This window comes from Gallinula chloropus, assembly GCF_964237585.1.
Source record: "Gallinula chloropus genome assembly, chromosome: 3".
Taxonomy (NCBI): domain Eukaryota; kingdom Metazoa; phylum Chordata; class Aves; order Gruiformes; family Rallidae; genus Gallinula; species Gallinula chloropus.
The window spans coordinates 97,277,664-97,304,130 of NC_140087.1; the positions used below are offsets into that span (position 1 = coordinate 97,277,664).

The 26,467-nt window shown below is 38.3% G+C and overlaps 1 protein-coding gene across 1 annotated transcript in view; it reads right to left on the reverse strand.

The window, feature by feature from the left end:
* Positions 1–2,854: 2,854 nt before the first annotated feature.
* The window catches only part of FAM83B (family with sequence similarity 83 member B), a gene marked incomplete at both ends in the record, with an annotated part of 44,471 nt that continues 20,858 nt past the window's right edge, over positions 2,855–26,467 (reverse strand). Inside the window, 3 exons of the mRNA XM_084262288.1 lie at positions 2,855–5,207; positions 7,405–7,529; positions 15,444–15,608. Of these exons, the coding sequence (XP_084118414.1) occupies positions 2,855–5,207; positions 7,405–7,529; positions 15,444–15,608 (2,643 nt within the window). The remainder of the gene's footprint in view (positions 5,208–7,404; positions 7,530–15,443; positions 15,609–26,467) is intronic.

Here is a 26,467-nt window from a genome sequence, read left to right on the forward strand (position 1 = left end):
AGCTACCTCTACTGTGATTATTTTTTTCATTACTAAATCTGTGAGAAAGCTCTTCACTGAAGGCTCTTAATCTTTTCTGTGGGTACAAAATAGCAGTATATATCAATGAACTTGGTAAATTAAAATATCTGTCTTCTCAGGGTCCTCTAATTAGCAGTCTACTTTGAAAATCACAGTAAAATATTTCTGGACTGTATCAGAACAGATTTCCCAACATTTACTACGAAATGGGAAGCATTGTCTCTTCAGAACTTCCACCAAGATCCTTGTTATCTCTCCCTCATTTCCTTCCCAAATATGGCACTGCCTACAGTTGGTGAGGGCTCCTAAGAGTGCACAGGAAAACTAAGTTTTAGCATCGTCTGCATCTCAAGTTCCTTTGCTGCACTGTTAATTCACACACTATCCTGGATAGCTGTCTGCTCTGCTAAAAGTTATAAAAAGTGCAACATTGCCTTGCTGTGGGCTGTGTAGCTATGGAAGTATGTTGTGCCTATATTGACAATATGCCCAGAATACAAAGAAGACACTCCTTGCCTTGGATCTGAAAATCACAAAATCACAGAATTACAAAGTTGGAGAAGACTTTTAAGATCATCAAGTCCAACCGTTCCCATCCTACGCTAAACCATATCCCTAAGCACCTGATCCACCCTTTTTCTAAACACACCCAGTGATGGTGGCTCAACCATCTCCCTGGGCAGTCTCTTCCAGGTCCTGACAACTCTTTCAGTGAAAATTTTTTTCCTAACATCTAACCTGAACGTGAAAAAAATGCTACCTCTGTCAGGACAGTATTTTAGTGTAAACATTAATCTGGCAGAAATACCAACTATGGCATTTCAGTGAACAAAGTAACCACTGTTCACAAAGGAATTCATAAAATCTCTCTTTGAAGAGGTGAAGGGGAAATTTTTATCAGAGGATTGAGATGTGAGACTTTCCCCCCTCTCATAAAGAAGCACTATCCCCACAATGGAAGAGTTATTGCTGTGATGCATCAGCCTAATAAGGTTGCCTGAGAAACAGTTTGAACAAAAAGCTGACACTGCTTCACTGAAATCATTGACAATAACCACGGTGAGTTCACAGGAGCTAGGATCACAAGGATTCTTGGTGTAGTAAATTTCCATACAAAATCACATCCCAGGGACCCAGGTAGAAGAGATGAATGAACTCAATCTAGCTGGTGCATGAAATGCCTTTTTGCTGCTTCTTTTTAAAGGATAAAAGCCAAGACCTTCCTAGGGGGACTCTTCCATACAAAAAAACTGAAGGGCTTCTCATATCTATGAGTGAAGTGGATGCCTAAACATGCTTACGAAACATGAAGACGCCGTGTAAGGATTCTAAGTTTTCAGTAATTAATTTTCCCAAATTTCTGAATTTGGTAGAAAACTATTGCAGAGCATCTTGCACTTAAATGGTTATGTCATTATCCTAAGAGACAAATTCCACATCCAGGAGGGTGTGAGTGCTGGATGTTCTGGCTGCACAGTGCAGATGAGAAGTGGATGCCATGCTGCTGCCCAAACACACTGCCTGTGTTTTTTGTAAGAACTAATGGGGCATTGGCAGTTAATATTGGGAAATCTTTTATGACTGAGGGGCAGGGATGAACAAAAACGTATCCCTTAGCCTGCAGTTAGGTGCCTAAATACCTTCATTAAGGTTAAATGCTACTATCACCCTTCACTGATAATTTCTTTGACTTAGGAGAGGTGCCTTATTGTTTGATTCAATGACTTTTAAAAATCTTATTTTTAGATCCCTAGTTGCTCCTGGCCTTTTAATATTTATTTGGGCATAAGGTATCACTGCAGGCTTCAGCTTGTAATCCTCCTCATGCACCTAGGCTAAGCACTTGCAGCTTTATTGAAAAAAAAAAAAAAAAAGAAAAGGTTATTAAAGCCAGAGTTGCAAATACACCTGGCAACATTTAAATCAAATTCTTGCACACGAAACTCAAAAACTTACCTGAGAAATGGAAGTCCACATAAATTTGGTTTTGAAACACCAAGAAGAAAAATGTAACAAAAAGCTATTTTTAAAATACATTACAGAATACTGGCATGTTATACAAATGTAATTATCTCATTGAAATTAAAACTAGTTGTAAGTTATGTTCAAGGCACCTTTGTTATAAATATATTTTTTTAATGTTCATTCTACATTCACATTAGTTTAACCATATAAACAAATCTGTGAAAGCTCAGATTAAGGTCACTTTAAGATCTATGTGCCAAATACTTCAGCAAAATATTGTATTGCATGGAAAATTCAATAAAGTAAGATAGATCCATTTTGCTGCCCAAACAGTTCGATAGATGCTATGGGGTACATTATTAACAAGATGAATCTTAAAAGAGGTTTTCAAAAATTAGGTTAAAGATAAGTAACATGCAATGCATTAGCATTCGTGTTTATCATGTGAAAATGTACATAAATGCTGAAAAAATGCAAGCCACTATTCCTAGTGCTATCCTATTTTTAAAGGGCAAATCTTTGGAAACAGTATTATTTGCAGTTTAAAAACATCTTCCATCTTTTCTCCTCATACTTAATCTTACAATATGCTAGTATGTACTTTCTTCAGAGAGAAAAAGTATAAAATTAATCTTACAATATAAACACTATAAACAACTCCCTTGAGACATGGACACAGAATCTCTGTAAAGACTTAAGTATATAAATTCTAGAATAATTATGTAAAAATATATACATTGATTCCAATGTGCTAGACCTAAGAAGAAACCCAAGTAACCTCCACAAAAGTTGGCCATCAGTCTTGTCCAGTTACAATTGTGTCCAGCATTGCTACTCTTGCTGTATTTCAACATAATCAACAAATGTTTTATTTGTTTTTGTGTAGGAAGTTCCCAAACTTTTGCATAAATCCTCTCAGCTTATTTTCATTAGGCTGCAATGGATGGTAAGCAGTTGAGTTGTAGCTGACCATGTGATTACTCCTGCCGTAATTATTCCCTAAGGTCTTGCTTTTGATATCTGAGAGACGTGAAGTGCTGTTGGGTGCGTTTCCTGCAGGTTGGCTAGTGTTCTCCATCTTGCAGAATGGCTCAAAGCGGCTATAAACACGCCTTTCACTCAAACGAGGTCTTAGCTCCTCTTGGCGTTTTGGGCTTGCCAGCTGTGGTGACATTGAATTTGCTCTCTGAAGAGCTGAAACAGGGGCACTTTCTGTAGTAGTATTTGGGGTGATCTCCTTTACATCTTGATACTGAATCTGTTCTGTATTAAATCTCGGGGCAGATGCATCTCCTGCAGTTTCTATGAACTTACTTTCAAGGGGGCACAAGAGAGGACACTTTTTATTGCTTTCATCAGATGGAGGTTTTTGAGGTTTTGGAGACTTCGGAGACTTTGGAGACTTTGCTGGGCTCCCAGTGACATCTTCTTTGCTTCTGCTCAAGCTACCTTGAGAATTTGATGATGTGTTTCTCTTTCTCCTTGGGGAAGAATCTGTCTTATTCTCAGAAATTTTTGGTTTTTGATTCTCTTCCTCAGAAACCAGTGTATCAGAACTACTACACATCCTGTAAAAGGCAGGGCCTTTGTTTTTTGACAAGTTTTCCTTCTTGTCTGGTGTGAGATTAAGAAGTGACCGCAATTTCTGGGATCCTTTCTTCAGAAAACTTGGGGAGCTCTTAGTTTCTTTCTTTGAGGTGCAATCCTTACAAGTCTCCTCTTTGCTAGCTTCGGTGAGAGCAGCCATCGAGATTGCCTTGCTAGCAGTTGGGCTTTTTAGCTCTCCTTTGAGGCTCTTCTCTTCCTGTGGCAAGTGGTTGGTCACACTGTGCAAACTTTTAGCACTCTTCAGTGTGTCTTCTGGTAGTTTTGGACTAACTGGCTGCTTAAGCCTATGCCTAGTCAATGTGCTGTAAACATAACTGGATGAATGTTTGTTGGCACCAGGGTCTAATATGGACTTTGAATTAAACATCGGAAAACTTCTCCTTTTTAGCATATTTTCATTTTGAAGGTTCTTCAGATTTTCTGTGTGTTTATCTGCGCACAGTGCTGTGTACAAGTAGAGAGATGAGTCACCCACTGCATTTGAATTTACACGAAGTTTTGTGTCATCTGCAACATGAATTCTGTGATTTTTTGGTTCATCTGATTTAAGTGGGACATTTGTGCTAAGCTCTTCTAAAATTTCTGTTCCATTTTCCACACTTGGAGCATGATTAGACGTTCCTTTAGGTGTTGCACTTCCCTCTGACCCAATTATAGTTGAATTTGAAGAACTTGCACAGCTGCTTACTTCCTGCTGTTCGGGTAAAGTTGGCTGAAACACCAAAGATGACCGCAGGCGAGAATGAGAATACAGCGCATGAGCTTTAATGTTTTCAGCTGGGTCATAGCCATCATATCTGTCACCCAAGGCCGACCCATTAGACTCCACTGGATAATCTGACTGATCATTCAAATATGACTTAATTCGCCAGTTACGTAGGAATGATTTGGTTGTGTGTTCAAGGGTGGGCATCCTTTGCTGCAGATGGCGGATATGATTATCTGTCCCGTTAAAAGACCTCCGTACAATTGAATTTCTCTCTGCAAGATTTACCTTTGGTCGTGAAAACTGATCTGCAAAACTTTGCTGGGGTGTATTGTAATTATTTGCACATCCCCCTCGTAATGAAGAAACAATGCTAAGGCTGTCAGATGGCATCTTCCAAGTATTTGATGGATTGTTGGCTCTATTAATAGCTCTGTTGAGCAATAGGTAAGGTGTCCGTTCTGGCTTCTCCCCGGCGTAACTGTGTCTCTTCCAGTGCTCATTTTTTTCACTAGGTTGATACTGCTGGATCGGATTTTGCATATTAAAACCTGGATGAAATGGTTGTTTATTATAGGCTTGATTTCTTAAGCCATATTTATCAACGTCAACTGCGTATCTTCCACGAGTTTTCCAACAAACAGGATCTATCTTCGGAACTGCGTCTTGCCTACCAAAAAGGTTTCTTTGGCTAGAAACTGAAGCCAAGGAAGACACCGAGTGTTGGTATGTACCATTATCCCAGAGTGTCCTGCGACTGTTTACACGCACTAGTTCTGGAGCAAATGAACTAGGAACAGAAGAACGGGCATACAGTGTCCTGAACTCTTCATCAAAGGATTCAACCAGCTGTCCTGTGATAACTTGAACCATACTGAGGTTGGTTTTTTCAAATGACCACATAAAGCTGAAAGAAGAACAAATGACCATTAGAAACGATTCTTTTGAATGAACATATTCTATTCGTCCTTCCTGACAACAAAGCTTTCACACAAGCCTGGGTTTTGTACAAATACTTTCTAAATGAACACATTTTGAGTATGATTCATGTAATTTGGATTTGGAAGGTCTAAACTAATATGGGTTGAACTCAGCTGAAGACTTTCCACTGCTTTCAGTGGAAGCAGGAATGAGTCTGTAACTACTTAATTCCCTCATAAAAAGTGGATATTGCAAAAAAAAGGATTCAGAAATGTAGAACAGTGAAGTATAAATACCTAATAGTGAAAAATGATTTGGCTGGCCCTGTGTGGAGCCAGGAGTTGGACTTGATGATCTTGATGGGTCCCTTCCAACTCAAGAAATTCTGTGATTCCATGAAAATTACCTCCACAAAGACTAAAACAGGACTGACAAGACCCACCATCACTCACAAGTCAGAGAATGTTAACATGTGGTTATGTTCTGAAAAAAATACGTCTGAAACTATGCAGAACTGCTGCAACAGTTCTGAATGTACTTCATTCTAAACATATTTTCAAAAAGACACACCTCAGAATTGTTAAAAAATTTGCTTTTCTAGTATGCATACCAGATTGGATATGAATGTTTTCCTTTAATTGCAATGATGATACCCTGATGAACAAAATTTTCCTCTTTTCTATTATACTTGGAAAGGCTGAACACATGCTCAGAGCTGAGTAGCTATAGCTACAAAATGAGATAAAATACATTAACATGTACACTAAGGATGTTTCAACAAGCCTAATAACATGGTGTCAAAAGCATGCAATTTGTAGAATACAAGAAAGAAAAATATCTTTTGCAATCCTATTTTCATGGGGAAAAAAGCAAAAAATATATTAAATCAATAAACTTGTTTTATTTGCATTTCTCTTCTGGATGTTAGAAAATAGATTTGCTGTATTCACCTAAATAGCTTGCTCACTTAATTTTGCTTTGTTAGTTTTACGTTTTTCAGGAAATAATAGTGTGATGAGATTAAAACATATCTTGACATATACTTTTTAAAATTAATTTCACAACTAAGAATAATATCTTTTATAGCATCTGAAAAAATCCTGAACTTCCTCAATTGAGTTCAGAGAGCAAGAATTTAGAAAGACGTGTCTTTCCTGTTCTAAATCACTAGATTCTATTAAAAAGCAAGTTTAATTTCTACAGGAATTGAAGATTCCAGCCCCTGTGGTGCTAGGTCTTACAGCTGTGTTACTTTTCAAAATGAAATGAGAAAAAACTATCACGTTCTCACAGGCTCTAACACCGTGTGTAGTTGTCAAAGCAGGCAGACTCTCCCTGGACTCTCTTACACTGACTCATCTATGAACTTGTCACTTACTTCACCACAATTTATATACATCAGTCTGAATTTGGGACTGATAGAGTCTCAGAGGAAATAAAAAGCCAGATTTTTGAAAGCTTACAGTGGTGGAAATCTATGAAAGTCAGTGGCTCTGGATCTGGCACCCAGGCACTACACCAGCAGAAACTAATTCAGTAGGCCAAAGGAGAGAAGTGCAGCCTTAAAAGGAGGAAAATATTTAATAATGTGCAAGAGAAAACTGTCCCTGCTTTAACTTAAAAGTTTTTCAGGTCTGCAAAGCTTTAAGTTCTTCCAGACAATGCTTTGCACACACTGAAAATGAAATGGAAAGCAGAATAAAGAAACTTAGCTTAACATAAAGAGACAATATGTCAACCTAACGGGCAATTCTGAGTGCCATAGAATAGGTCTACAGTGTTAGCTTTAGAAGATTATTCTGAGGAGGAACTATCCTAAAGAGCTTATGAAATAACTTTGGCAGCCTTTTCTGGAGTCAACGTTAAACAAGAATAGTTCAGACAATATAAAAGAAATCAGGATTTTACTCTTTGCCAAGTCTTCAGCTGTAGCAAAAGCTATACCTTCATTTCTTGCTTGTGAAAAACTACCAGAGGCTGGCTGGCTACCAGTTTGGCTAAGTGTTAAGGTAGTTAGCAGTAAGTATCTATGGCAACTTGTCAAATTACAGAAAGGATAATCAAATTTGCCAGTGGATTTCCCTGGAAGAATTTTCAGAAACAGGAAAAAAACAAACAAGTTTGCAGTAGGAGAGGTACTGAGATGACAGGTTTCCCATGTTCACCTCAGTGACTGATCTTACCTGTAAGAACCATATATGACTTTCTTACAGTCAACAAGAATAAATTTTTGTTCCATCTTTCCATGGAATTTTGCTCCTGTTTTAGAATAGTAATCTTGTCCTCTTACTGTTCGCACTCTCATGTTCTGAAAAAGACAATTGAAATACTTTAAATTGTCATACTGTATTCCTTCTTAGGATCCAGCAGTTCAAACGTCAGAGGTACAGTAGGAGAGTGCTATTATTGCATATTAATAAACTCAGCAGTGAAATAAACTCTGATCAAACTTGTCCCCTAGAGACCCAGAATAGCAAATTCTTGCTTTGTCTTGAAGACTGATGAAATTCCCTAGGCCACAGAAAATTAAATCCTGCCTTTCCATGGCCTCCAGTCCCAGAAATGAGGTTCTGGCACAAGAAAACTTTGTCAAGAGAAAAAAGAATTACTTCCATCATCACATGTACAATATTTAGAACATTTCCAAATATTGCAGCTAATCAAAGACAACATCTAAAGAGCCAGGATCATTTTTCTTTTAATTGAATAAGGCTGCTATATCTACAAACACAGATACCCCACTCTGAGATGTCCATTGAATGATACCACCTGGCGCCAACTTCACTGCAGTTTTGTCACCAGTTAGGTTTCTCAATCAGCTTTGCACCATGGGATTAATCACATTTCTAACTACAGAGATGCTATCACATCATGCATACATAGCATGAACTCTACATAGAAGTTAAGTTTGGATTCTGTTGCAAAGCTTTACGTTTTACTCATGAGAACTCAGTGAACTGCACTTGGGAAACTCCAATTGGACCTCATTTTTCTCACAGACTGCTGATGAAATTGTTTCAGCTGAGCCAGTATCATTTTTAAATTTTTTTTTCCTCTCTCTCTCTCTCTCTACTGTCACTTGTGTTGCTTAAACTCCCAGAAATAATTCAGAAGAATTGTTACAACACCTTCTAGACTGTGCTAATAATATTTTCAAAAAGTTCTTACAGGCATATAGGAAGAAATATCAAAAATTATTTATCATAAATTGTTACAGAAAGGTGCTTATTTATAAAAAAAATTACAATTATATTCAATGCAAACCAACCTACTGCCTCTGCCTCATGAGGCTGTGATACAAAATGCTTCACAAGACATAAAAATAGCTTGGAATTTAGCTGTTAATGATCACAATATTTACCGTAGTTCCTAGCCTTGCAATATTTGTTCTAGCAACTCTAATTTGTGGTAATTTGCAAGTATTCCAGTGGGAGTGAAATCTGTAGTTCAGCATTGGCAGTAGGAAAACAGAATCCATACAATTATTACATAGCCTGTATATACAGATATAGTGGAATATAAGACTTGTGAATACAGAGGAATGTCTTATTTCACAGGACCGCTACAAGCGCAGGCTGAAAATGGGAGAAACACACAATGATCATCTAGTCCAACTGCTTGTGCACTTCAGGGCTGATCAAAAGTTAAAGCATGTTATTAAGGTGTTGTGATTTACCTCCAGCTGTACACATGTGTTTGACCACCCTCTTGGTAAAGAAATGCTTCCTAATGTCCAGTCTAAGACCGCCCCTGGTGCAGTTTTGAATCATTCCCACTTGCCCTACCACTGGACACCATGGAGAAGAGCTCTGTGCCTCCCTCTCCCGCTTTCCCTCCTCAGGAAGCTATAGACGTGTTTAAACACACAAAAGTATTATAAAATTCTAGACTATAAAGCATGACTGAGTTTCTTATACAATCACATAAAACTTTATAGTCTGTGGAAACACTTATACATTTACCTAAAATATAGCAAGTTCTAAAAAATAGAGGTTGAGGGATTTTTAATGATACAGTGTCTACTACGATCCAACGAACTTTATCTTTCCAAACAGACAATTAAAAAAATTAAATGAAAGCACATTTCCAAATAAAACATGCTTTCTAAATCACTATATATTTCATTGTTGGCATCTTAAAATTGTTATATAAAAAAACCCAAATAGAAGCAAGAGTTATACCTAAAAGCTGCTGAGATAGCAAATTATGGTTTCACTCAAGCTATCTGAGTTCTTTAAGTTTTCTTTATTAGATGAGTTTTTAGAATTTTTGTCAAGCTGTGTTTGAATAAAAAATGCAGTTCAGTTAAAATGTAAAAAGACAGCATTTGAAAATTGCTTTTGTTTGTGACCTAAATGCGTTGCAAGTGTGTTAGAAACATAAACCAGAGTTTATTTCTTAATTTGCCAGAAACAAAAGATGTATTATCTAGAAGTGAACTATTTTAAAAAGTAAAAAATTTAAAAGTCAAAATACAGGTGGATGCTTAGGTCTATTTTCAGAAGCAGCCAAAAAAAGAATCAATGACAGTAACAACCCAATCTGCATTACTGAATTGGAAGTCAACATAATTTTGCATCTCTACCTGCTAATCACCTTTGGCAATGTATTGCTGTGTCTTTCAAGCTTTCTGCACATTAGATATTTTCTCATAAATAAAAGCCAGTTTTCCTGCTTTTCCAGTGTGTTTTTTGTTTAACTTCGAACAAACCAACCCCACTGAAGAAAATTACTATTTTTCCAGCTCTTAATGAAGTTTAAGTAAAATGGATTTAATAAAAAGCTTTTATTTGAAAGTCAAGTAGTATGGAAAAAATAATTTCTGAAAAAGGAAAAAAAACCTCAACCTGGAATTTGCCCATTCTAAAGATTATCACAACAATAAACTCCCGTTCACCATAAAATAAAATTTTGTGGATTAGTCATGAAATCTGCATTTATTTCAATTACTGCTTTACCCAATTCTATATACTATGTAATTATATTTGTGTGTCAATTTATATTTAATCATATTAAACTATATGTCATCATTTAAAAGAGGTTATTTGAGAGACAGACTATACATTTTCAAATAACCATAACAAGCAATGCTGGCTTAAACACATACCAGTTGAACATCACAAATCTTATTGAAATAAAGCCTGATGAGTATTGGACAGGATATCACTTGAGAACGGAATGCTGGAGGCACAAGCAAGGCCAAGGGCTTGTAAATTACCATCCTATATTAAAAAAAGCTTTGCCTTAGGTACTCATAAGTTGAAATATAACTTCAAGCAGGCATATCTAAAAAAGGATTAAAATTTACATTAAATTGCTGGCTTTTTAAAAGAAAAAAAAATCATAGCCACTGCTTCCTCTGTTCTCCTTTCTCTTTTCCTTCTCTTCAGTATTATTCTTCCTGCAGTGTTCCTATGCTGCTTCCTTAATCTTGCCAGCTCTTTCCCTGCCTCATTTGGTCACCTACTCAAAGTCAGGAACATGGCAGCATTACACAGGCATGTGCCAGAGATCATGCTCACCTTTCTCAGGTAACACTTCCTTTTTCTCCACAGTTCATCTGGCATTCTTTCACCCACTTCAAACCCTCTAATTGGGTCTCAAGAATGCATGGTTTGAATAATGGCCCAGATTAGGGACAATAGTTGAGGATATATAATAAGAACACATTCCACTTAGGACTAGAAACAGTAAATACATACTGAACTGCAAACCCCATTTGGTATGACATGCTGGGTTTCACCTTCCTACTTGGTTTCATTCTCAGTTTACAGGACTCCCCTGCTAACAAGTAGTGTCACTGATCGCTGCAGAAGTGTTACACATCATTGTTGATAAAGCAAAAATTCCTTTATGAATCCCGAGAGGAAAATCATGGCAAACCAGAAACCACACATCATGAAGGATCCCAGCTAACCTGACGGGACACACAAAAGTATGTAAGATTCACCACAGTGAGTCAGACAGAAAGTCTGTCTGGTCCTGTAACCAGTTTTTGTCAGTGACTCTTAGTGGATGCATAGGGAAGAATACTTTAATCAAGGACTTGATTTTTTAGGAGGTTTTCAAAGCCAGACAAAGGATCTTCTCCGTCCTCCAAGAAGAGGCTGTAGGAGGCATTTATAACATCCAGTGGCTGCAATTTAAGGATGACTACCAAGGCTATCCAGTTAAATGACAGCCAAATGATGAACAGGAAACAAACTCTAACTTCTCTTTTTATTTATGACTGCACCACCGTTTTCCCAGAGAGAGACAGAGAAGCATGATTTAAAAATTTGAAGTACAATTCAACATTACACATGTATTTTCATCAGTAAAAGCCCTCCAATGTGACAGGTAAGTAAAGTGAATATAACGGTCTCAACATTTCACTTCAGCACTTTTTATTTGTTGAGCCTGTTTTTATCAGTGTTCAATTACTCACTCTCTACTTGCTGTCAAGAATGTACACAAAGAAGAAACTGGATGTCCATCTAAAACTTAGCCTAACAGACTTGAAGAAAAAGAAAAAGACACGTTTTTCATATTGTTCATCATTACTAGTGTTATTTATTATCCAGGGCCCCTTCTCTTACTAAGAGATATTAGTTGCCATACAAATGCTATAAGTTTGCTTCTATTCTGACTGAATCCAGTGACGACTGAAGACAAAATCTCAATGATTTCACTGGTGTCTGGGTTCCCATAGCACAGAATTTTGCTCAGGGGTATAACACCATGCTGTACATGCCTATTTAATAGCCAAATTAGACTTATACTTGGAAGTACCAGAAAACTTGTGATGATTTTGATAACAGTGGTGAGAAATGACAGACTGCAATCAGGTCTCAAGAGCAGCTCCTTCTATGCATTTAGACATGTGTATCTGGGAGTAGGCTTCACAAAAGGAAAGTTAAATCAATTTATTAGTGGTTCTACTTTCTGATTCCCTCAATTCATTAAAAATACTGAGAGGAGTATCAGGCAATAATCAGTTCCTGTCAAATTGCTTTCAACATCCTCCTGTAACAAGATGATTCTTCATTACTGCCAGAAGTTAAAAATAGGTTTTTGCAAGAGCATGGAGCCTCTGTCACATGTCTAGTATCAAATAAAATATGAAGATCTGGCATCAGCTGAGGCACTTGGTTGATTTCTTGGGCAGTAAACAACATTGCCTACATTGGTGCTTTGACTTTAATCCAAAATTAAGTTACTGCATTGAGCATTCTAGTGGCTCTGGGGATTGTTGTCTCAGTGCTGCATTCTGCGGTGCAAATATATTTCACAGTTTGCTGCAGCACCTGTCAGTAGCAGGGGAAAAAAAAGCATCCCTCAAAAATTTAGCTGTTAGTTTTTGAAAAATCACCTGAAAAAAAAAAGCTTGAATTTGTAACAACCCTTCATTTTTCTGTGTAGAGAAATTGCTAACCAAACAAGTCAGAGCAGTGACAAAGTTAATCAAAAAACCCTTAAGTAAAGAGAAAAAAAGGTAAGAAACACATTAATTGCTGAGGAATAATGTAGGACAGTCAGGAAACATAAATGAAACTACAGAAAGAGAAATAGGAAAGTATAGGAAAGGAATTATTTAGAGTTGAATTTCACTGTCGATTTTAGGTGAACATTAACTAAAAGCCAACCCAAAAGACGAAATGCTGTAGGAAACATTCAAAAACCTCCTGTTAAACTCCTGATTTCATATTGTCCCATACAGAATTCACAAAATAATCACAGACTATATATTTATTCTTTCAATAAAGAGGGAAACATGCCCTGATATGCAGTAAGACTAGGGATGAGGAAAACTGTCTGCACAGACATTTAACGTAGGCTTATGAATAAAATCTTTTTTTTTTCCATGCAGAATAATATTGAATTCCACGTCAGATTTAAATTTTTTTTGCTTATCCATGTTCTCAATTTTATTGATTCAAAAGAAGAGTAAGAAAGCCAGAGAAGGCATTGAGTCAGAAAAGCTTTACAAGACTCCTCAACATGAGTGCATGGCATGAGGAGCACCTCCCATACACCTACAAGACTGAACCAAATCGTGGCAGTGAAGACAACCAATGCTACTGGTGTTACAGAATCACAGAGTGTTAGGGGTTGGAAGGGACCTCTGGAGACCATCTAGTCCAACACCCTGCTAAAGCAGGATCACCCAGAGCAGGTTGCACAGGTTTGCACCCAGGCAGGTCCTGGATATCTCCAGAGAAGGTGATTCTACAACCTCTCTGGGCAGGATGCAGGTCTTCATGAGAAGAAATAGATCCAGACATCACTGTCCTCTTCCCACTTTCACTGAACAGAAGAGCACCGAAAACCGAGAGCAGAAAAAGGTTTTTTGTGAACCTTAAGGTGATGGGAAAAGGGGACAAGGAGAAAACTTCTCCAAATTACTGACTGTTCTTTCCTAGTCACCTGCAGCTTCTCTTCATTCCCAAGAAAGGCACAGGAAAATTACTGCATGAGTACTAAGCTTCTATTCTTGAGTAACAGTCACTGGGCATAGCACTTGGAATTGAAGACCATTAACTTGAAAAGTTTTCTTACAAGCTAAACTGAAAACCCAGCGTACGACAGGATTACTGCTTAGGTCTTTGGCATATATTTCTCCTTTTCTAATAAACCTCAAAGTATTCTAAGTAAACCTTGCATTGTTAAGAAACAGAAACATAAAAAACATACCACCACTGAAGAGGCCAAGTCCAAACCTCTCCAACACACACTAATCCATACAAAATACGCTCTAATGTATGTACATTAATTCTTTCAACCACAGTATTAATGCCTGTAGCTCTATAAAAACGTATTAAAAAGACAATCCTGAATTCAACCAAAAGAAGTAAAGCTTTTGAAACAATTGTAGATACACATCACACAAAATTAATTTCAAAATGCATTCTGTGACAATTTTGAGACATCACTTGAAATGCATGCTCGTAATTTGTTTTATTTTGAGAAGATAAAACTCATTTCATAAAAAGACATACAGCATTTTTGGCAACCTCTAAGGCATAGTTAAACCAAATAATCAGCAAATGGTGGTATCTCGAGTTCCAAAGTATGGAAATATTGCCAAATACTGACTTCATGAAGGCAATCATGACCAGTGTTTACAGAACCACAGCATGGTTTTGGGATTTTCTTTGAGTTCCCATAGGTCTGTGTATTAGGCCACCAGAGGGCAATCCCACACACTTATACACAAGAAACAAGCATGGAGAGTAGTATGGGAATACCTTTAAGGACAAAGTCAACACTCCAGAGCAAGAACTGGTATCAAATGTAGGTTTGTTCCAAAATTACACCAAAAAGCCCTCTTTAGTATGACAAATGCACCACATCTCTATCAGTCTGAGTCCTTAAAATGGATGCCACTATGAAGAGCTTTGCTAGTATTTTTGCCTGGTATGAACATGGCCTAACTAGTTACAGAAATGAGGAACTGCAAACAGAAATATACAGTAGTTCAGCCAAGGCAATGCTCAGAGCTTTGCAAAGAAACTCTGGCAACCTCCCTGGAACTTCTTCAGCGCTAGATTATCTACAGTACAGTAAATCTAGAAGTATTTATGGAGCATCTACTTCAGGTCAGTGCAGATCGCAGTTTGCATTCTAATCCTTCTTAAATATTAGGGTAGTACAGGACATCTTGTGAAAAATATAAACATTAGTCTTCTTGTTATCTGTCTTTGGGGGTAAAATGACACATTTCATATATAAAAGTAATATTCCTTAAGACATGATGCAGACAGACATGATAATAGGGATTTTCAGGAAAACACCAACAAAATAGTATCTTGGGCCTTTAAAAATATTTCAATATATAATAACTTAGAAAAAGCATAAAATTTATTATGCAATTTATTAACTCAGAAACATAAGCTTTATGATTCTATTTGCAGGCTACTTTAAAGAAGCAAATAGAAGCCCAGTTTTTCAAACATGCAGTATTCCTAAATACATAATAATGGAAAATTATTTTGTAAATATTATATGAAAAATTCTGTCACTCCATAAGTACTCTTATTTTGACACATGAAATACGATAAAAATCTTTCTAAAAAGAAAAAACATTTGTATAGAAAGTTCTGCTGAGATCTTTACCCATTTATACCTCATTGTTAATTTTAAAGAGCAGTATTTGATCTCTTTTTGAATAATAGCCCCTTTTCAGTGGTTTGCAGAGGAATGAGTAGTGAATGCTCATGCACAGGAATAGAGGAAGCCTTACCCTGAGCCTCTGAACTTGACAGCCTTGTTTCTCCGTCATTTTCAGAAAGTGACTGAAGTTTGACTCATCAAGCAGGAGATACACTGCAATCCCTCGAGCAGATGCCTCCACAATTTCTCTAAAAATATCCACATCTGTAAACATATCCATAACGATGGCTATGACCTGAATAAAATGAAAGAGACACGAATTATTGCATAGTATAAACACATATAGGAAGGTCTTCACTGAAGCTTGCACTGGAAGCTAACACATCAAAAAATGTTCTTCGCTAAAGCTAATGGCTCAAGAGTCTGAAGGAGTCAATAAGCAGACGTTGAAGAGCTGGAGGAGCTGAGGACTTCAGGATCTATACAGATTCAGCACTCACTGGGATCAAACTTCCTCAGCTGGTGAGAGCTTTGCTCAGGATTAGTGTGCTGAACACCAGCTACTGATGCCCTTCAACCTATGGGGACAAAGTATTTCTGATTGGGAAAAGCAATGTCCTGATAATGGTATTCTGGAGGTGATATACTATTGACATATCATGAGCAATTTGGGAAGAACTAGTACTGAAGTGTTAGAGGAAATAAGAGAGGAAGAACAGGTGTCTGTAATTCTTAAAGATAATATTCTTACCCATTAGAGTCTTCATGAAAAGTTCTAGTGAGATATCTTGGGTGCAAATTCAAATCAAATAAAGCCTTTCACAGGTATCAGAGCAGGCTTGATAGTGAGCATGCTTTACCATTTTCATTAACCTTTACACTAGCTCTGCCTCACCTTTAATGGTGTAATTCTTAAGAGTTATGATAGCGTATGTTATTCCAGAACCAAAACATTTACCTTACAAAATTTTGGTAAACACTGATGCACACACCCAGGTAAAAGTTACATCCCCAGTCAGTCACCTGAATTACCTTTGTGAATATTGCTTAGAACTAAAAACTTATACCAAACATGTATCTAAAACACCAGAAATATTAATGAGACATGACCTATAAAAAATAAAATGTCATTAGGCACGATAAAAAGTTCCTGAAGTAGTAAAAAGGAAAGGACTTGACCTTACCATAATGTGTCACCTAGCAATAAAAAGACTTTCAAAATCCAGCAGTCAGAGAGGAACTGAATAACATTAAATAATCAAATTCTTTCAAAAATCTTAGCTAATATGCATATGTTTTGAAAGTAAAACCAAAGTGTGACTTTTAACAGTAAGAATTATATTTCTTCATCTAAATTTGAAAGAAATGACTGAAACCCACAAAAGTTTATCTTGACTCTAAGGACCTCATTGCTTTCAGAGCGCACCTTCTGCTTGGCATTATTTCTGAGATACATGACATTAACTGAACATGGCAACCATATTTATTAATCTGTCTTGTTTCACTTATGTCTGAGCAGAAATCTGCCAAGGGAGATCAAGTATGAGGTAAAAAGACCAAAGGACAAAGTGTGTTCTCAAGTACTTTGGTTTTGCTACCTGTGTCTCCCTCCCTCCGAACTCCCTAATTTCTTCTTAACCATTCCTTTTCTTCAGCTCTTTAAGTAAGAGGTGCTCATTACATTCAAGGATCTGTTTAGATGTAAAAGGGAAATCCTGAATGGATTCATTAGCGAACACAGACATGAATACATGAAATATTCACAATCAACAGTACATCCTTCAAAAGTCACTCTAACATTTTCTCATGGCAGAAATATAAGACGCTAATTTCTTTGCAGCATCTGTTGTTGTAAAGACCAATATATGGGTAAGATACCAAAAAGAAAAAAAACAACAAAAAGTAATAAAAACTAAACCCCAATGCTAACTTGAATGACCATATCAATCTTTATGAAGAAGGGAGAAGTAAATACATAAGCAAGCAGGTGAGTAAGTTGGTGGCATGAGAGAACTGCACGTGCACTAGCACACAGATATATCGTAAATTGGGAATGAACAGGGAAATCCTCTCTCTTCACAAGTAGAATTGTTCTTAAACCATTTAGCTTGTTTATTTTGGAGTTAATTTTAAAAACTGTAAAAGTAGTCTCTCAAGAGAAAGTAGATTTCATTGACAGAGTTGGAATAGTGATTACATTTTGAAACCTAAATTTGTGCTAGCTGAAAAATTCTCACCAGATTTAGGAACACGTATACAGAGCCAGTCGTGATCTGACAAGCAACTGGAAAACAGATGACTCTCATTATAAGCCCTTATTAGTCTGCCCATTCTTCCTCTTAGCAACATTCAATTAATCTATTCAACTCAAATACAATTATGATCAACTGCTGGAGGAAGAAGGGTGCCAAACTTGAACAATGCATATGATACACATTGACAAGTAAAAAGTCATTTACAGTGATAAGATCATTTCTATAAACTGATTTCTAGAAATTAGATTACTTGTATGATCATAAACTATAGATCTTGATGCAGAACGAGTGGATTCCATAAATGTCATAGAATATTCTGGCTTTTAAATGTATTGAACATCCTTTATTTTGTTCTTTTTTCCTTTTTTTTGTGGGTAGGAGGTACATTTCTCCATACATTTGCCTTTGCAGCAGAAGGGAGTACAGAGCTTGGGGAAAGAAAAAGCCAAAATGGTATTAAAGCTCCCAAATTTTGATTGATTAAGGAGCTCAAGACTAGGCAGTTACTTGAAAAGAGGTATTCTACAAGCTTTAACTAAAACTGTAATAACAGCTGCAGGATTCATTGCTTGCTGCATCACTTCGGTAGAAACTACTACTCAGTTTTTACATTTGTTCCTCCAAATGCAGAGCTAATTTCCACCCTGATACTCGTAAGAAGCAGCCACGTAAGAATGAAATCCAGCAAGGAAGAAGAAACCGAAAAAATTCAGCTTGCAGCAAAGAGGTGGAAAATTGCCAATTCCACTGGTCCCACTTCTTTGGGGCATAACAACGCTATCCTCTGTCAAGAAAGGCAGAACACTCTGGATTCATATGGTAGCCTTCCTTATAAACTGCCATTTTCATTTAAAACTGTATTTGTTTTCCAAAGCATAGAGGTCATTTCAACAGCAAGCACCAGTGTTTTTTATGGGGAATGGAAAAGCCATCCGACCATGCAGGGGATACCAGATGGGTGCAGCGGTTTCCAGCTGAAAGCACCAGAATTCCAGGAGAACTTCCCAAACCTTGAGAAACTGATTATCACCCTGATCAAAAAGGACCCACAGCTGGGAATAACGAAGCATTTTGTACTTTCAGGGATGAGAAAATAGTTGACAGAGCAGAAACACTGGTAATTATACACAGAGAGAGTGAACTACAACCACTCGATTTGATATTAGAACAACACATTTCAGGGATCAACTAAAAGTGCAGAAAACAATTTTTTATACTAGCTTTCTTCCCCCAAATCAAATTGAAAAAATCTTATCTGACTTTTTTTAAGTGCTTTTTAAGGTTCAAATTTGGTTTCAATGGCATCCTTACAGAAGAAGAAAATCTGCCGAAGTCGATAAGCACAAAATTACTCCTAATAAAGCCGATAGCTTTATCAACACAAATAAAAACACCAGCAGAGACATATCCTGTTATTCTTTCTAGTATCCTGACACCAAAAATATGGCTTTTAATAGAAAAGTAAAACTTCACACGTTATTTTAACATTTTAGCAACATTTACGTAATTTTGTTGAATAGCACTATTTTTATGCAGATATTTTAAAATACGTCTTTTTCGTAAGCTTGATGCATTTTATTTAATTTGCACGGCATCAAGTAAAGTAGCATTTAAAAATTCAGTATCTCTAGAGTACCAGATCATTTCAATACAAAGTTCTTTTTGTTTCTTAAAAGTTTTTAATAATCTCCAAATTCAGGAAATGACTCACTTCTACTCAAAATATGAGTGACAAGATTCATGACAGATGGACACATTATTTTGAAGGTTAAAATAAACAGCTAGAGCTGAAATTTCACACTAAATTATTCAGATTTTTGCAAAACAGGGGGTTAAATACATAGTAACAGGGCACCACGCTGTATGAGACTGTAAATGGAAACTGATGCTCAGTTCTGTTGATTGATAATGCTGTAGGGCCAGATGCTGCTCTTAGGAGTCACTAGTTTAGGCCCATTCACACGCATTCAATTTGGTTGCATAGTTCTTACCTTTAGACACTAATTCCATTCAAAGGCTTATAATGAAAGAATGTGCACAGGCCATTCCCAGCAGTGCAAATACAGCTATCACTAAATATCTCCTGAGCATGTCCAGCGGTGGGCCAACAAAATGGCCAGGGCTCGAACACTTGACCTGTGAAGACTGCACCAGAGCTGGATGCAATACTCCAGGTGGGGTATCACAAGAGAGTAGAAGGGAAGAATCACCTCCCTCAGCCTGCTGGTCATGCTTTTTTTGTTTCACCCAAAGATATGGTTGGCTTTCTGGGCTGCAAGCACACATAGCCAGATCATGTTGAGCTTCTTGTCCCCTATCATCTCCAAGTCCTTCTTCCCAGGGCTGATCTCAAGCCATTCTCCACCCAGAATGTAGATGTGCTTGGGATTGTCTCAACCCACGAGCAGGATGTTGCACTTGGCCTTGTAGAACTTCATGAGGTTCACACAGGCGCACCTCTCCAGCCTCTCAAGGTCTTTCTTGATGGCATCTCTTCCCTCTACTATGTCAACTGCACCACACAGCTTGGTGTCATCAACAAACTTTCTGAGGGTGCATTTGATACCACTGCTCATGTCACCAACAAAGATGTTAAACGGTGCCAGTCTCAATACCAGCTCCTAAGGAACAGCACTCATCAGTGATCTCCACTTGAACATGGAGCCATTGACTGCTGCGTGTGACCATTCAAACAATTCCTTATTCACCGAGTGGTCCATCCATCAAATCCATTTTGTTACTTTTGTATTAAGTTTCAAAATGAAACACAGCCCTGACTTCCTTTGCACAACACTTCCTTCCATTGCCAAGCATACTTTGTAACCACTGTGAGTTACACCTGAATATCTCAGGTTACTTTCAGGCTGGCTGAAGTGTTGAGTTCTCACACAGCAATGGAGCACATAAAAAATCTTGAGATTAAGTATCAAATAGCAGTATAATTGGGAGAACTCTCCTCTATAAACAGAGTCTAGATACAATAATAGAAATAGTAATTAAACATCTGAGTATGATCCATGCTCCTACAATTACTGCGGCAATATAATGGAACAAATAGGCAGATGATTTACACTCACAGAACTTCCATGAAGTTAATTTGACTACTTGTACTCTATTATCACCAAAATTGGCTTCCTGAGATCATCTTTGATGCATTTAACTTGGCTCTGCATTCAGAAAGCAATAGACCATAACCATAGAGTGTCCTTTGAAATGTTCTTCCATTATTGCATTCTTTAAAAGAATTAACCACAGGGTAAAGTTTGGCACTTCACCAGAACAGGCAGCTAGGCCTCAGAACTAAACACGTCTTCTGTTCTGATGACCAAGCCTCAGTTTATTATGGAACATACCACCTATACAATGTAAATGTTTTAAGGTGAAAAGTAAGTTTAAACTGAATTAAAATTAACTTCATTGTCTAAGTTAGCAGTCTTCAATAACCTTAACAGTTTCTCTCTGAAACAGGATGTGAGACATACTCAACATAATGGACATCCTAAAAAAATGTTACTGGTGAAAAAAAAAGGTAACCTATGGTAAGACAATGCAAACTATTTTCAGAAAATTCGGAATGTGGGCAACCACATAAAGCTGTATACACATAAATAGTTGTGCTGTGTAGCTTATGTGTCAAAGCCTTGTCTGCTCTGTCCAAGACGTGTAAGAAAGATGTGTAATAAGGGAACTTTCTAGCTCTTAGTAGTGGAAAAAAGGGTTCCTATTCTGGTAGCAGAGAATGATATGGCAGTGGAAAACCATAGCTCTGAAGAAGGATGACACCAAACCGAGTGATATGGTTGACACAATAGAAGGAAAGGAAGCCATCCAGAGGGATCTTGACAGGCTGGAAAGGTGGGCCTGGGTGAACCTAATGAGGTCCAACATTGAAAAGTGTAAGGTCTTGCACTTGGGCTGGAGGAATCCCAGACATATATACAGACTGGGAGAAGAGCTCCTTGAGAGTAGCTCTCCCTGCTGAGAAGGACTTGGGGATTCTGGTGGATGAGAAACTTAACATGAGCCAGCAGTGTGCTCTTGCAGCTCAGAAGGCCAATGGTATCCTGGGCTCCATCAGAAGAGGGGTGGCCAGCAGGGACAGGGAGGGGACTGTCCCCCTCTACTCTGCCCTCGTGAGGCCCCATCTGGAGTACTGTGTCCAGATCTGAGGCCCACAATACAAGAAACACAGAACTGTTGGAGAGGGTGCAGAGAAGGGCCACGAAGATGATTAGAGGGCTGGAGCACTTTCCCTGCGAAGAGAGGCTGAGGGAGCTGAACAGCCTGGAGAAGAGAAGGCTGGGGGAACCTCATTGCAGCCTTCCAGTACCTGAAGGGAGCATATAAACAGGAGAGGAATCAACTTTTTAAAAGAGTAGACAATGGCAGGACAAGGGGGAATGCACTGAAGCTAAAGGAAGGAAGGTTTAGATTAGATATTAGGGGGAAGTTCTTTACAGAGAGAGTGGTGAGGTGCTGGAACGGGCTGCCCAGAGAGGTGGTGAATGCCTCATCCCTGAAGGTTTTCAAGGCCAGGTTGGATGGGGCCCTGGGCAATCTTGTCTAGATCCAGGCCTGGAGGTTGGTGGATCTGCTTGTGGCAGGTGGGGGTGGAACTCTATGATCCTTGGGGTCCCTTCCAACCCAGGAGATTCAATGAGTCCATGACCGGTAACATTAAAATACACCCAGAAAAGCCAGGTTTTTATAATACAGCATCTTCTAATAACTACCTGACATTTCAGCCTTTTGCTCAATTTGGCAACTTTTGTGCAGTTCACAATGTCACTATAAAGCAGATCAGAAGACCGGGATTAGCTCTTCTAAAAGGAAACTAAAGCAAATACAAAAGAGAAGTTCTCTGAAGTGCAGATACGATTGTTTCCTTTGGAAAGTGAATTTTCAGTAGCCTTCTGCATTACCTTTCAGAAAGCTACTGCAGGCTGAGCTAGCAAGTCACATATGTACAGACTTAAATGACACCTTCAGTGCCACCTTTTCAAATTCACGCAACTGGGGATTTTACAGGTGAGTAGCTTGCAAAACATATGGGAGTGAACAACATTAGTTTTCTGTATGTGATCTGTATCTGTGGGTTTGGCAGTTGTTATTCTGGCTGAAGGATTAGTAAGAACTCAGCCTGAGCTGACCGAATTACAGGAGACACCACCTCACTGCAGCTGGCAGCAGAGGTGATAGTTCCTCTGAATCTTTGCTTTCACGCACAGAGGATTGAATTTCAGCAAGTCACAGGGATGAGAGGAAGGAAGGGGATATTCTGGGGATTCTTCATGGGGACTTTCCAAGAAGCTTTTAGAAATCTAACCCTTGGAAGAAAAGATCTACAAAGAAATAGCTGCTGCCCAGCAACTGGCACACAGTAGACAAGAAAAGATTTACCTAGATCTGCAAAGAACTGTCATGCATCATTAAAGCAACAAGCATTCACACTGTTCAATTTTAACACTTTCCTTTCTGTTTGCAGTGCTCTCACCAATAACCAAACCGCTTTTGCATTTAACTAGCAATCTGTGTTCTGTCACTGTGAACAGAAGTGGGCAGAGGTCCTACAGAGAAGCACATAAGGCAGCACAGAAGATCCTTGGCGTGATGGAGGGAACGTGTTTGAGAGCTTACTCTGTCCTTTCTTCTCTTGCCATTGATGTTGTTCTCTATTCTCAGTGCCATGTGTGCTGCAGCTGGTTGGGTAGCAGGATTTAAGTATTTGTATTTAGCTCTTCAGAATGTTCTTATTCAGTTGTTATTTTGGGAAGCTGCCAAGCTTTTCCCGAGGAAAGCAAACAGAAAGGAAATGCCAGGATTTTCAGCTATACCAGAATGGAAATGCATGACAAAAATAAAAGGTACTTCTTTAGCCTCCGGCTTTCTCTATGATGAATTTCAAAGACTTGCTGCTTCAAAAATAATTTTTTATTTAGAAGAGTATTAGCAGCTTTAATATGTGGGTTCTCACTGGATCCCTTAATATTTAGGGAATGTTCAGGCTACTTGAATTAATATTGTAATGTGATATTTTTATTTTTAAATTTGTTTGTAAATAGAAGTTCTCATTTATTCATGTGTGCAAGATTTACTGACTGCCCAGAAACAAACAATTCACAAACACGTGATAAGCCATATTTTTTTTTCTTTAAGTGCCAACAGTAATTAGAACTAAACTCTTAATAAATTCTACTTTTTGATCTGCCATGCAGGATCGGAAATCTCATATGACAACCTCAGAGACTAGTCTCCTGCCAAATAACTACAGTACTAGTAAGAGCAGTAGATGATCCTGGCTAGCTTCTACCTGGCCAAGGCAAGTATGAGTTGACTACCACAAGACTTGAAACTATGAATGGCTGCAGTGTCTTGCCACACACAACTAGGAACACGGGAAAAAAGCCATCTTAAACTTGGACTGGATGACAACACTTCTGAGGGCTCTTTCTGAGATGTGCTACCAGAAATTTTAAAATACGTTGCTCCTGTCCTAGTTTCGGATAGGATAGAGTTAATTTTCTTTCTAGCAGCCCAGTGGAATGCTGTGTTTAGGAGTTAGGATGAGAGCAGTGCTGATAACACACGGGTGTTCTAGTTGTTGCCAAGCAGTCAAGGACTTTTCAGCTTCTCATACTTCCCTGCCTAAGAGAAGGCTGGGGACACACAGGGAGGGGACACAGACAGGGCAGGTGACCCAAACTGGCTGAAGGGGTAATTCCATACCAATGATGTCATGCTCAGAATAAAGGGGGACTGGTAGGGGAGGAACACAGGCTCCAGGACACGTGGTTTGGGGATGGTCCAGCTTCAGGCTTCAGGACAGCTCTGAGTTGTACAGCCTGAACTGTGCAGTTTGGTGAGAAACTGCATTGTGTGTCACCAGTGATCTGTGTGTTTTGCTATAAAGTCCTGTCATTGCTATTTCTCTCTCCCTGATGTTCCAGTTAACTGTCCTTATCCCAACCTGTGAGGTTTGGGGTTTTTTTATGTTCTATTTCCTCTCCTCCCGTTTCCCCCACTAATTCCCCATCCCTCCTCCTCTGCACCCTCCCCCCCATTTCCCCTCCCCACCTCTTAGAGAGTGGCTGCATGGTGCTAGGCTCTTGGCTGGCTCACGACAGTTCCTAATCAAAAAACCAAAGTAAATGAGATTTCAGATAATCTGGATAGCAATTCTTGAATTATTTTATGGAGTTTGTGACCTTTAAGAGTACATTTTGGTGGGGTGTTTCAGACCAGGAATGGAATGAAGTTCTCAGCCAGCCTGCCTTCCCATTGCTGCTCTCTGTTTCCTCAAGAATCCTGTATGAACATATTGTCAACACTGAACCCCACTTCCTGAGACTTTACATATTTTAAAACACTAGACAATGTATAGAAAACCACAGTATTAATGAACACGTACAGGCCACACGCTTTAAACAAGAAACATTTCTTTAAAGTAGAAAACTTTGTTGGAATTTGTTAATTAGACACTTGGAAACAGTGAAAGATTCACTTAGTCAAAGGCAGATTTATAGGAAGGAGAGATGATTCAGACCTACATTTCTAGACCGGGAAGAGTAATTTTGCTTTTAAGTTTGCTTATGCAAGAGCTGTGCATCTGTCATCTTTGAGACTTTAATACTAAACATGGTTTTGAAATTAAACAGGAAGAGATTAATATCTAATATTAATATTTTATAAATAACCACTTTTAAAATATCCTAAACAGCGTTCAATAATGGAGGGAGATGAAAAGAAGTGTTTCAAAAGCAGGAAACACTGATTTTCTAAGTGCAGGGAGAGTGGGGCGGATCCAAGTCAGCACACAAACCTGACAGAAACCTGATGCATTTCTGAGTTGCTTATGATGCAGAAAGACAGTTTCAAATGCCTCTATGCAGTATGTTAACCACAGTCCACAAGGATGTCCTGGTGGTGGGACATTTTTAATATCATGTCCTGGTGATGGGACATACTACACATTTTTAACATGCAGAAAAATAAAAACACACAGATGTGGAGGGTTTGCAAGCCATGCACCGGTAAGTTTGTAATCCTTATACCAGGAGGACCTTGCAGCAAATAAAAGAGCTTCATTAGAAGATTATTATTTTCTAACATAAAAGGCATTGCATCCAAGAGAAAACAAATCCATTTTGGATGTCAGAGCCCAATTAAAAAGAAAAGACTTAATTGCCAAATTTCAAATTAGTGGAAGCCTACAGACCAATGAGCATGACCTGATTATACTTAATACTGAGAAACAAGTCCTAATTATATCATTAGTTGTTAGAGGTTAGTCCTCCATAGACACTCAAAACATTTTCTTCCAAAAGGTAAATTTCATAATCCCAAGGAACAATGCTAGTGAAAGCGTCACAGATACATAGAATAAAAAGTGGGGGAAAAAAAATCAGAATCCTTGCAGAAGACAGGTTGCCCAGAGTAGCTATGGATGCCCCATCACAGGAAGTGTTCAGGGTCAGGTTGGATGTGGTTTTGGGCAACCTGGTCTTGTGAAGGCTATACCTGCCTATAGCAGAGGGGTTGGAACTAGATGATCTTTGAGGTTCCTCCCAAACCAAACTGTTCTGTGATTCGAAGATCCTAAAACATTGTTAGATGTCCACAAAAGCCCAGTTGAGACTTGAATCAGTTTTGGTTAAAAGCCTCCTCTAGTCCACAGTGTAATAGTTGGTAGAAGGTAATGCCAAAGTGGAAAAATCATTCCCTAACAGAGGGTCCTGTTGGTAGTTAGAAAGAAGGGAGATGATCTCCTTGTCTTTTAAGGTTAAGAAAGAACATTATAGTCCATTGCAATAGAACAGTATTTTTTACAGTAACTGCCATTAGCAGAGACATAGTAGTATACACCTGCAACAGCAAAGGAATTCCCTTGCTCTGCTGTTGG